This window comes from Orcinus orca, chromosome 15 (assembly GCF_937001465.1).
Source record: "Orcinus orca chromosome 15, mOrcOrc1.1, whole genome shotgun sequence".
NCBI classification, from domain to species: Eukaryota; Metazoa; Chordata; class Mammalia; order Artiodactyla; family Delphinidae; genus Orcinus; species Orcinus orca.
Window position 1 is genome coordinate 78,726,207 of NC_064573.1, and position 13,251 is coordinate 78,739,457.

Here is a 13,251-nt window from a genome sequence, read left to right on the forward strand (position 1 = left end):
ATTTGGTAGTGTATATATGTCAGTGCTACTTTCTCATTCATCCCAGCTTACCCTTCCCCCTCCCCATGTCCTCAAGTCCATTCTCTATGTCTGTGCCTTTATTCCTGTCCTGCTCCTAGGTTCATCCGAACCTTTTTTTTTTTTTTAGATTCCATATATATGTGTTAGCATACGGTATTTGTTTTTCTCTTTCTGACTTACTTCATTCTGTATGACAGACTCTAGGTCTATCCACCTCACTACCAATAACTCAATTTCGTTTCTTTTTATGGCTGAGTGATATTCCATTGTATATATGTGCCAAATCTTCTTTATTGTTTGATCTTTCGAGGGACACTTAGGTTGCTTCCATGTCCTGGCTACTGTAAATAGAGCTGCAGTGAACATTGTGGTACATGACTCTTTTTGAATTATGGTTTTCTCAAGGTATATGCCCAGTAGTGGGATTGCTGGGTCGTATGGTAGTTCTATTTGTAGTTTTTTAAGGAGCCTCCATACTGTTCTCCATAGTGGCTGTATCAATTTACATTCCCACCAACAGTGCAAGAGGGTTCCCTTTTCTCCACACCCTCTCCAGCATTTATTGTTTGTAGATTTTTTGATGATGGCCATTCTGACTAGTGTGAGGTGATACCTCATTGTAGTTTGGATTTGCATTTCTCTAATGGTTAGTGATGTTGAGCATCTTTTCATGTGTTTGTTGGCAATCTGTATATCTTCTTTGGAGAAATGTCTATTTAGGTCTTCTGCCCATTTTTGGATTGGGTTGTTTGTTTTTTTGATATTGAGCTTCATGAGCTGCTTGTGTATTTTGGAGATTAATCCTTTGTCAGTTGCTTTGTTTGTAAATATCTTCTCCCATTCTGAGGGTTATCTTTTCGTCTTGTTTATGGTTTCCTTTGCTGTGCAAAAGCTTTTGAGTTTTATTAGGTCCCATTTGTTTGTTTTTATTTCCATTTCTCTAGGAGGTGGATTAAAAACGATTTTGCTGTGATTTATGTCATAGAGTGTTCTGCCTATGTTTTCCTCTAACAGTTTGATAGTGTCTGGCCTTACATTTAGGTCTTTAATCCATTTTGAGTTTATTTTTGTGTATGGTGTTAGGGAGTGCTCTAATTTCATTCTTTTACATGTAGCTGTCCAGTTTTCCTGGCACCACTTATTGAAGAGGCTGTCTTTCCTCCATTGTATACTCTTGCATCCTTTATCAAAGATGAGGTGATCATATGTGCATGGGTTTATCTCTGGGCTTTCTATCCTGTTCCATTGAGCTATATTTCTGTTTTTGTGCCAGTACCATACTGTCTTGATGACTGTAGCTTTGTAGTATAGTCTGAAGTCAGGGAGTCTGATTCCTCCAGCTCCGTTTTTCGTTCTCAAGATTGCTTTGGCTATTCAGGGTCTTTTGTGTTTCCATACAAATGGTGAAATGTTTTGTTCTAGTTCTGTGAAAAATGCCATTGGTAGTTTGATAGGGATTGCATTGAAACTGTAGATTGCTTTGGGTAGTAGAGTCATTTTCACAATGTTGATTTTTCCAATCCAAGAACATGGTATATCTCTCCAGCTGTTTGTATCATCTTTAATTTTTTTCATCAGTGTCTTATAGTTTTCTGCATACAGGTCTTTTGTCTCCTTAGGTGGGTTTATTCCTAGGTATTTTATTCTTTTTGTTGCAGTAGTAAATGGGAGTGTTTCCTTAATTTCTCTTTCAGATTTTTCATCATTAGTGTTTAGGAATGCAAGAAATTTCTGTGTATCTTTAGGATTCTCTATGTGTAGTATCATGTCATCTGCGAACAGTGACAGTTTTACTTCTACTTTTCCAATTTGGATTCCTTTTATTTCTTTTTTGTCTCTGCTGTGGCTAAAACTTCCAAAACTATGTTGAATGATAGTGGTGAAAGTGGACAACCTTGTCTTGTTCCTGATCTTAGAGGAAATGGTTTCAGTTTTTCACCATTGAGAATGATGTTGGCTGTGGGTTTGTCATATATGGGCTTTATTATGTTGAGGTAGGTTCCCTCTTTGCCTACTTTCTGGAGAGTTTTTATCATAAATGGGTGTTGAATTTTGTCAACAGATTTTTCTGCATCTATTGAGATGATTATGTGGTTTTTATCCTTCAGTTTATTAATATGGTGTATCACATTGATTGATTTGCGTATATTCAAGACTCCTTGCATTCCTGGGATAAACCCCACTTAATCATGGTCCTTTTAATGTGCTGTTGGATTCTGTTTGCTAATACTTTGTTGAGGGTTTTTTTTTTTTTTTTTTTTTTTTTTTTTTGCGTTACATGGACCTCTCACTGTTGTGGCCTCTCCCGTTGCGGAGCACAGCCTCCAGACGCGCAGGCTCAGTGGCCATGGCTCATGGGCCTAGCCACTCTGTGGCATGTGGGATCTTCCTGGACTGGGGCATGAACCCGTGTCCCCTGCATTGGCAGGCGGACTGTCAACCACTGCGCCACCAGGGAAGCCCTGGTTGAGGATTTTTGCATCGATGTTCATCAGTGATATTGGCCTGTAGGTTTCTTTCTTTGTGACATCTTTGTCCTGTTTTGGTTCCAGGGTGATGATGGCCTCGTAGAATGAGTTTGGGAGTGTTCCTCCCTCTGCTGTATTTTGGAAGAGTTTGAGAAGGATAGGTGTTAGCTCTTCTCTAAATGTTTAATAGAATTCTCCTGTGAAGCCATCTGGTCCTGAGCTTTTGTTTGTTGGAAGATTTTTAATCACAGTTTCAATTTCAGTGCTTGTGATTGGTCTGTTCATATTTTCTGTTTCTTCCTGGTTCAGTCTCGGAAGCTTATGCTTTTCTAAGAATTTGTCCTATTTTTTCTAGCAGGTTGTCCATTTTATTGGCATGGAGTTGCTTGTAGTAATCTCTCATGATCCTTTGTATTTCTGCAGTGTCACTTGTTCCTTCTCCTTTTTCATTTCTAATTCTGTTGATTTGAGTCTTCTCCTTGTTTTTCTTGATGAGTCTGGCTAATGGTTTATCAATTTTGTTGGTCTTCTCAAAGAACCAGCTTTTAGTTTTATTGATCTTTGCTATTGTCCTTCATTTCTTTTTCATTTACTTATGATCTGATCTTTATGATTTCTTTCCTTCTGCTAACTTCGGGTTTTTTGTTCTTCTTTCTCTAATTGCTTTAAGTGTAAGGTTAAGTTGTTTGAGATTTTGCATGTTTCTTGACGTAGGATTGTATTGCTATAAACTTACCTCTTACAACTGCTTTTGCTGCATCCCATAGGTTTTGGGTTGTGTTGTTTTCATTGTCATTTGTTTCTAGGTAAGTTTTGATTTCCTCTTTGATTTCTTCAGTGATTTCTTGGTTATTTAGTAGCATATTGTTTAGCCTCCATGTGTTTGTATTTTTTACAGCTTTTTCCTGTAATTGATATCTAGTCTCATAGCATAGTGGTCAGAAAAGATACTTGACACGATTTCAATTTTCTTAAATTTACCAGGGCTTGATTTGTGACCCAAGATATGGCCTATCCTGGAGAATGTTCCATGAGTGCTGGAGAAGAAAGTGTATTCTATTTATTTGGATGGAATGTCCTATAAATGTCAATTCAATTCATCTTGTTTAATGTATCATTTAAAGGTTGTAGTTCCTTATTTATTTTCATTTTGGATGATCTGTCTGTTCGTGAAAGTGAGGTGTTAAAGTCCCCTACTATGATTGTGTTACTGTCGATTTCCCCTTTTATGGCTGTTAGCATTTGCCTTATGTATTGAGGTGCTCCTATTTTGGGTGCATAAATATTTACAATTGTTATATCTTCTTGGATTAATCCCTTGATCATTATGGAGTGTCCTTCTTTGTCTCTTGTAATAGTCTTTATTGTAAAGTCTATTTTGTCTGATATGAGAATTGCTACTCCAGCTTTCTTTTGATTTCCTTTTGCATGGAATATCTTTTTCCATCCCCTCACTTTCAGTCTGTATGTGCCCCTAGGTCTGAAGTGGGTCTCTTGTAGATAGCATATTTAGGGGTCTTGTTTCTGTATCCATTCAGCCAGTCTATGCCTGTGTCTTTTGGTTGGAGCATTTAATTCATTTACATTTGAGGTAATTATCGATATGTATGTTCCTATTCCCATTTTCTTAATTGTTTTGGGTTTGTTATTGCAGGTCTTTTCCTTCTCTTGTGTTTCCTGCCTAGAGAGTTCCTTTAGCATTTGTTGTAAAGCTGGTTTGGTGGTGCTGAATTCTCTTAGCTTTTCTTGTCTGTAAAGGTTTTAATTTCTCCATCAAATTTGAATGAGATCCTTGCTGGGTAGCGTAATCTTGGTTGTAGGTTTTTCTCCTTCATCACTTTAAATATGTCCTGCCACTCCCTTCTGGCTTGCAGAGTTTCTGCTGAAAGATCAGCTGTTAACCTTATGGGGATTCCTTTGTATGTTATTTGTTGCTTTTCCCTTGCTGCTTTTTTTTTGGGGGGGGTGGGGTGGGTTCGTGGGCCTCTCACTGTTGTGGCCTCTCCCGCTGCGGAGCACAAGCTCCGGACGCGCAGGCTCAGCGGCCATGGCTCACGGGCCCAGCCACTCCGCGGCATGGGGGATCTTCCCGGACCGGGGCACGAACCCGTGTCCCCTGCATCGGCAGGCGGACTCTCAACCACTGCGCCACCAGGGAAGCCCTCCCTTGCTGCTTTTAATATTTTTTTATTTGTATTTAACTTTTGATAGTTTCATTAATATGTGTCTTCGCATGTTTCTCTTTGGTTTTATCCTGTATGGTACTCTCTGTGCTTCCTGGACTTGATTGACTGTATCCCTTCCCATGTTAGGGAAGTTTTCAACTATAATCTCTTCAATTATTTTCTCAGTCCCTTTCTTTTTCTCTTCTTCTTCTGGGACTCCTATAATTCGATTGTTGGTGCATTTAATGTTGCCCCAGAGGTCTCTGAGACTGTCCTCAATTCCTTTCATTCTTTTTTCTTTATTCTGCTCCCTGGCAGTTATTTCCACCATTTTATCTTTCAGGTCACTTATTCGTTCTTCTGCCTCAGTTATTCTGCTATTGATTCCTTCTAGAGTATTTTTAATTTCAGTAAATGCGTTGTTCATCACTGTTTGTTTGCTGTTTAGTTCTTCTAGATCCTTGTTAAATGTTTCTTGTATTTTCTCCATTCTGTTTCCGAGATTTTGGATCATCTTTACTATCATTACTCTGAATTCTTTTTCAGGCAGGCTGCCTGTCTTCATTTATTTAGTATTGTAGGTTTTTACCTTGCTAATTCATCTGTAACATATTTTTCTGTCGTTTCTTTTTTTTTTTTTTTTCCCCTCTTTTTGATGGTGGTTCTGTATTCCTGTCTTACTGGTTGTCTGGCCTGAGACATCCAGCACTAGAGTTTACAGGCAGTTGGATAGAGCTGGCTCTTGGTGCTGAGATGAGCACCTCTGGGAGGCCTCACTCCAGTTAATATTCCCAGGGGTCTGAGGTTGTCTTTTAGTCTAGGGGTTTGGACTCAGAGCCCCCACCACAGGAGCCTGGGCCTGACCTCCAGCCTGGGAACCAAGATCTCACAAACTTTGTGGCATTGTTTAAAAAAGAAAGAAAGAAAAAAAAGGAGCAGTACAATATCAAAGAATAAGAAACAGGGCTTCCCTGGTGGCTCAGTGGTTGAGAGTCTGCCTGCTGATGCAGGGGACAGGGATTCATGCCCCGGTCCGGGAAGATCCCACATGCCGCAGAGCGACTAGGCCCTTGAGCCATGGCCGCTGAGCTTGCGCGTCTGGAGCCTGTGCTCCGCAACGGGAGAGGCCACAACAGTGAGAGGCCCGCGTGCTGCAAAAAATAAAAATAAAAAAGAATAAAAAACAAAATAAAATTAGATAAAAAAATATAGTAGGAAAAATAAAACTTTAATTGGGGCTTCCCTGGTGGCCCAGTGTTGAGAGTCTGCCTGCCGATGCAGGGGACACGGGTTCGTACCCCGGTCCGGAAAGATCCCACATGCCGCGGAGCGGCTGGGCCTGTGAGCCATGGCCGCTGAGCCTGCGCGTCTGGAGCCTGTGCTCCGCAACGGGAGAGGCCACAACAGTGAGAGGCCCGCGTACCGCAAAAAAAAAAAAAAAACTTTAATTGAAGCAACTGCAACAAGGTAAAATAAAACCACAGCAGGGAAAAGAAACAAAAAGGTGGTGGGGGGACAAGCCAAAAGGAGAGAACAATAACAAAGTATAAAAAATAAAATAAAATTCTAAAAATAAAAACTTTATTAAGAAAAATAAAAATATAAAAGAATCAGCAACAGTGAATCAACAAGGTAAAAGAGAGCCCCAATCTAAAAGAGGAAAACAAAAAAAAAAAGTCTTGCCTAGGGGGGTGGAGTTTGGGCAGGGGTGGAACTTGGGCAGGAGTGGGCTTTAGGGTGGGGCGGGACCTAGGCCGGTGGGCGGGTGACTGTGGGCGTGGGACGGGGCCTAGGCGGGGCAATGGTCAAGCGTTGGGGGACTCTGCTTAGGACCTGCGCAAGGGGAGAGGCTGCACGTGGAAAGGAGGGCCTCTGGAGAGTGGAGTTCTGAGTTTGGAGGTAGTGCCCTGCGGGAGGCTGTGTGGGTGGGGTTTAGGCCCAGGGCGTTGGAGGGGGTCCCCCAGTGTAGGGGTGGGGCCCTGGGTGGGGGTGTGGGGAGGGGCTTGGGCTCTGTGAGGCAAGAGGGAGGCCCCGAGGGCAGGGGATTAGGACCCTGCCTGCTGGGCTCCCTTGTGCCTAAGCAGACAGGGAAAGCGCTGGCCTCCCCCACCGTCTTCCCCAGGGTCTCCCTCGTCACTGGACTCCTAACCGTGGATGGGTCCCGCTGGGTGTAGGAACTCCTCCCCTCCCCCAGCTGCCCCTCAGGGGTGCTGGTCCCAGAGGTCTGGCCTTTACTTTTGTTCCCCCTTCCCTCCCTCCCACTCCTTCAGGACCCGCGTGGCTGGAGGCCGCCTCAGTGGGCAGAGGATCAGGCCCGGGATCTCAGCAGGTTCCTGGGGGCCCAAGTGGGCAGGGGGAACCTGGCCACACTCCCTTTTTTTTTTTTTTTTTGTGTGTGTGTGTGTTATGCGGGCCTCTCACTGTTGTCGCCTCTCCCATTGCGGAGCACAGGCTCCGGACATGCAGGCTCAGCGGCCATGGCTCACGGGCCCAGCCGCTCCACAGCATGTGGGATCGTCCCGGACTGGGGCACGAACCCGTGTCCCCTGCATTGGCAGGCGGACTCTCAACCACTGCGCCACCAGGGAAGCCCCCACACTCCCTTTTGATCCTCTGCCCTCCCAGTGTTCCCCCAATTTCCCCCTTGGGGCGAGGGATCCCTTCCCCTCCCCCAGCCACCCTTCAGGGGCACCAGTCCTGTCCTGCTTCCACTTCTCCTCCCCCTTCACTCCCCCCATGCCCCACGTCCTACCCGGCCCCTGGGGGTTCTTCCTGTCCGCCTAGGTGTCTGTGGTTCCCCACCGGTGCCTGGTAGGTGCCCTAGTTGTGAGGAGACATGAATTCTGCATCCTCCTAGTCCACCATCTTGACTCCGCCCCCTGTAACCCTGATCTTAGTGACTTCTGCCCCTGTCATTTGACGACTGTTTTTCTAAGAGGCTAGTTATGTTGTGTCCTAACATAGCTTATCAGAACACAGCACCACTAGGTGGCAGGCCCTGACAGCTCAACACCCTGAGGGGCAAAATAAAATGAAAAATGTTTCTAATAATGAAAACCAAATAACCTTTAAAGATCAAGCCCACACATAAGAACCATCTTCAAAAATGATAAGATTTATCGCTAGCATTTTTACGGATCTGTAAGTCTTAAAGCCATGTGATATTTCAAATGATGTTCGTTTTGTCATTGCGTTGCTTCTGATCTTCCTCCTTCTAAGGCTTAATCCTTAGACTTTGTGAGATATGTCTTGAGGATGAAAATGCAGTAAAATAAAATTCTTGTTTTTCTAAAGAAAGGACCCACGGTGACTGGTGTTTCATAATGTAGACAGTGGTCAGGTGGAGTGTGGTAGATCACCTAAGCATTTTGAAGGAATGTCACAATCACTGTCTTTCTCCCAGTGGCGGCAGAAATCTGTCAAGTGTCTTGGAGCATTTTACTATTTTAGTGACTTTCAAGTTGCTTACTCTCTTGTTAAATATTGAGACTGTTGTTTTCTGTGTTCTGTGTGTTTGCCATCTTTGGCCTTGGAGGTCAGGTTCATGACTCATCTGCTGAAAGGCAGGTCCCCCCCGCCCCCGCCCCCTGCATCTGGAAGGTGTTTGCCAGGAGTCCTCTACAGGACCGGCCTCTCGCGGCTCACCAGGCTCCTGATGTTTGGCTTTTGTGTCCTTGCCAGTTTGGAGGCTTTCATTCTTCCTTCTTTTCCAGCAGTTGTGGCCTGTGGCTGAGAGGTTGGCTGAATCACTTTCTGCTCTTTCCAGTGATGTGGAGTATTTTGGTGAAACAGTATTTCTGGTAAAACATGTTTCATTCAGTTTTAATGACTTCAGCAAAATGAGCCTGGTTCAGGCTTCCCATCTTGGCCTGAACGCTTATCAAGCTACATTTCTTTTGGAAAGATAAGCATCTTCCCTTTTCCTGGGTCTTATACTGCTTTTAAGACATTTTATATCCTGTAAGTTTTCCTCACATTTTGATTTGAACCTTATAACCCTTCTTAGAAAGTACTGCGAAAGTAGCTGAGATTTTAAAGTAACTCACTGATGGTGCCGGTGGACTGTTTTTTCTTTCCTCACTTTAAATCCAGCACTGCTGAAGTGAATTCAGTGAAGTCACCCACTTGCATGGGTGGATTTAACCCTCCGGCCTTTGCCTGACACGAGAGATTATTAACTCAAAACAGTGACTCTTTACAGCTAGAATCAAGATTCCTTTAAGTCCTGTAGTTATAACATGGTATTCATGGGTTTTTTTGGGGAAATGACACATTAATATCAGTACAGTAGGATACAAAATTAAATTAATTCTACCCCTTCCCTGCCCCACTTTTTGACCCACCTTCTAAAGAAATTGCTTTTTTCCATAATAGTAGCGGTGGTTCTATTTTGTCAGGTTTAACAGTAGAGGCAGAGCTTTAAGAACTTAACTGTAGGGATTCCCAGGTCAGGATTTCCATTAGTAATAAAGTCAATTTGACATTTGGGGCTTGTTCTCTGAGGCTATTTAAAGTATTTTTTTCAGCAGAGATGAGTTGTAGCTTGTAAAACAGGTTAATTGGCAAAAAAAAAAGTGATAATGTACATTTTTACTAATTTAACTTTATTTTTGTATTTTTAACATTTTTTTGTGTCTAAACATATTCTGAATCCCCCCCTCCTTTTAATTAGTATTTAGAAATCGGCAAGTAAATTTGTATGTTACGGTTGTCATATACTTTTTGGTTTCATCTTGAAACTGCCGCCCCAGCATGAGCACTTTAATTTCTGAGGACTTATTTTTTTTTCCCCAGGGAATTTGGGTAATTTACTAGATTTGATATCCAGGGATAATGGTTCCCCAAGACCATTGTGTGGTGCCTGACAACCGCTGGAGGTCCCAGGGCCTCTGCTTCACGAGGACCTGGGAATCAGCTGGTTTGGGAAACACGCTGGCGAGCTCTCCTGTGGAGCCCAGGGAGCACATGGAGCACTGCTGGCCATTCAGGCCACCACCATCCGGCGGTCCCAGAGCAGGCGGATTTGGGAGGTGGCCAGCTGTGCAGGTCCCAGACCGCTTCCCAGGGGTAGTAGGTTACATTGCGTGGTTTACTCCTGAGGTTTACTTTAAAGCCAGTCGGATGGGTTGGGGTTTGGGTGCTGAGCGCATCTGAGGGAAAATGCAGCACGTCTCAGGAGAGTTGTCCGGCTTGTCTCCCAGAGTTGTCTTTAACAGACACTAAGACATTAATTTGTGACATTAAGTTTTCTTCCTGCCCTTTGGCTACTTCGGTGTTTTTCAGTACCATGACTTATAAGAAAGTACTGTTTACTTTTTGATTACAAGTAATACCTGTTTATTCTGGAAAGAAGAAGGCTATGCAATAAAAAGAATATCATTATTTTATATTTTTATAAAACTTTATATTTTTATGAAATTTTAATATACACTTAATAGAGATTTTAATATAAATTTACTAATTTTTACATATGTGTGTATATGATACACATGTAACACGTATTATGTTGTATTACGCACACAGGGACATAATGGACGTAGTTTTTTTCTTGACTGAGCAGTATATTGACCACATTTCCACACTAGTAATATACTCCTACACCACACCCATGACCTTTCTTTATTTAGAAAGTAGTATCAGGATGACTTGAGGCTAGTTGCATGTTGTTTTGTGTTTTTATCTCTCTAATAACTCACAACCCCCATAGAATAACTGTGAATGTTCTCCCCTTCTGTTTTTTTTTTTTTTTAAATGTTGAGCCTTCTTTTAATGTATTTATTTTAATTTTTGGCTGTGTTGGGTCTTCGTTTCTGTGCAAGGGCTCTCTCTAGTTGTGGCAAGCGGGGGCCACTCTTCATCGTGGTGCGCGGGCCTCTCACTGTCGTGGCCTCTCTTGTTGCGGAGCACAGGCTCCAGACACGCAGGCTCAGTAGTTGCGGCTCACGGGCCTAGTTGCTCCACGGCATGTGGGATCTTCCCAGACCAGGACTCCAACCCATGTCCCCTGCATTGGCAGGCAGATTCTCAACCACTGCGCCACCAGGGAAGCCCTCCCCTTCTGTTTTTATTCTAACCATTACTCAAGACGTTACCATTTACATAGGATGGTTGGCTTAGATGTGGGAGGGAAACTCAAGTTTGAGTTTTCTGTGAACTAATTGAACCTTTCTTCATGCACTTTGTTAATTCAGACCTTGTAATATTACATATTTAGCATAATGGAGGTCCTCTGACCCAGTTTACCAACTAATCCCTGGCCAAAAGCAGCTTTCAAGCTGGGTCTAAACCAGTCTCGCTGTTCTAATTGAATTTATGATTTGATTTCTTTTAACAGTGTTCTCAGGAAGTAAATTGACTTGGAAACTTGAGTTTTCCGCTCCTAAGTAGCAGGTTAAAGAATGCTTAGAACCTTGACTGGAAAAAGCCCATTGTGGGAGTGAAGTACATCCTTTACTGTGATATCTTAGCAGTGGATTATTTCACTGTACCAGCAAAACAGAGTCTGTCTTCTTCCCCCACAGAAATAATGGTTAGATGCAGTGCTTTGCTGGGAGATGTGTTTTGGTGGAAGTTATATGAGTTAGTGGGTCTGTTAAGCCAACTCTTTGCAGCCAGAATGAACCAAAGGTTATCTTGACTGAACTGGGCTGGCCTAGGCCAGGGCTGCCAGCAGCAGCTCAGCTGATGTTTCCAACTCCTGTCACCCAGTAGCTGCTCCTTCCTCCTGTGGCACCTGTTACTGACTCATTTGGGCTTTGGCCCTGGCTTCCTCATTTTTCATCCTCTGCCTTGTCCCTGAACTTGTAGAAGAAGGTGAGGGTGGTCCTACACTACAGAATAGATGCAGGGACTGAAAGGGGGGAGTCTGTCTTATCTACTTCATTCAGAGCTGTTCTCCCGATTGACCAGGCCAAATTAGATACCCTTTGGTGCAAGTCTAACAGTCAGAACTTCACCTAGTTAGTACTTGCCAGGTGTGATTATTTCTTATTTGCCACTGCCACTGTATTTGAAGCTCCTGACGGCAGGGACCTTGTGGCCTTCTTCACTGTCCACTCCACCCTCCAGGGTGGTCAGTGGTACACAACAAGTGGTGAATGAGTATTTGCTGAATGAGTGATCAAAGTAAGGACTGAATTTGGCTTGCCTTCTTGTTGATGACTTACTTGGACAAATAGAAAATATATAACGGGACAGTCTGTTCAAGCCCACCTGTTCATTTTGTCCACCCAACCCTCCTCAGTGTTTTGGGATGGAGGCAGAAAGTGGGGACAGAGGTTTTACTTAAAAAATTATAATTTACTTTTTGAACTGGGTCATATAGTTCAAATAAAAAACTAAAATACAGAGTTTTCCAGCCTTTTCCTTGGCCCCCTTTTCCACTCTGCAGTGGAACCAAGAATGTAATTTTTAGACTTAGAAGGAGATTAGGAGGTCATCTGATCTAATCCAAGGGTGGAAGCCTGTAAATTAAACCTGAAATCCAGGCTGTTCCTCAACTATAAATTAAGATTCCTTTAATTATATTTTTTGTTGTGTTTTTTTTTCTTCCCTCCTTTGTGGCCTTTTCTTTATTCCTTTTCTAAATTTGGGCCCTTAACAATACTGTACACTTAAAATTTGTTAAGAGGGTAAACCTTATGGTAAATATTCTTACCACAAAAGGAAAAAAAAGCCACAAAACAGTAGTTATAATAGAGGGTGGGAGAAAACTTTGAGAGGAGGTGGATTATGTTTATGGCCTTGATGGTGATGGTTTCACAGGTATGTACTTATCCCGAAACTCATTGAGTTGTATGCATTAAATACGTACTACTTCTCACAGGTCAGTCATACCTCAATAAAGTGGTTAAAAAAATAAATGTGTGTCTTTTTTCCCGCAGGTACCACAAGAGCCAGGCCATCTATCTGGAGTCAAAGGACAACCAGAAATTGAGTTGTGTGATCAGCTCTGTCGGAGCCAATGAGGTAAGACTGAACCTCTGTCACCCTTTAGGAAAGCAAAATGGGACAGACCTGCAATGTGAGTGCCACCGAGAAAGTACGGTGGAATCACAGTGTTGTATGTGGGTTAGATTCTAAAATCAGCACTTTCAGGCTGAAATTGCACATAGGCAAAATCACCCTTAAAAATTCCTTACTTTGGGCTTCCCTGGTGGCGCAGTGGTTGGGAGTCCGCCTGCCGATGCAGGGGACACGGGTTCGTGCCCCGGTCCGGGAGGATCCCACATGCCGCGGAGTGGCTGGGCCCGTGAGCCATGGCCGCTGGGCCTGCGCGTCCGGAGCTTGTGCTCCGCAGAGGGAGAGGCCACAATAGTGAGAGGCCCGCGTACCGCAAAAAAAAAAAAAAAATTCCTTACTTTGCATGACTACAGTTTATGCGGGTTTGTGTAAGCCTTGTGGTTTTGTGAACTCCCTGCAGAGTAATTGAGTTGGGCACCACTGAGATAGACTGCAGGAAAGAACACAAGGCAAGTTGGTGTGATGTCTGTGTATTCAAATCCTGCTGCTTTTTGAGGCGGCCATCTGCTGAGGATGGGACTTGCCGTTGGAGCATACTCTGTCTTTGCTGTTATTTCTCTCGAGCTTTCATGTGC

General features: G+C 43.3%; 1 protein-coding gene across 5 annotated transcripts in view; it reads left to right on the forward strand.

Moving 5' to 3' along the window:
• Positions 1–13,251, forward strand: part of SUDS3 (SDS3 homolog, SIN3A corepressor complex component) — a 301,525-nt gene that overhangs the window by 23,490 nt on the left and 264,784 nt on the right. For all 5 annotated transcript variants that reach the window (XR_007471771.1, XR_004477865.2, XM_033408777.2 and 2 more), the window contains exon 11: positions 12,538–12,622. Coding sequence is in view for 3 of the 5 variants with exons in the window: in XM_033408777.2 (XP_033264668.1) it covers positions 12,538–12,622 (85 nt within the window). In the remaining 2 variants the exon portion in view is untranslated. The remainder of the gene's footprint in view (positions 1–12,537; positions 12,623–13,251) is intronic.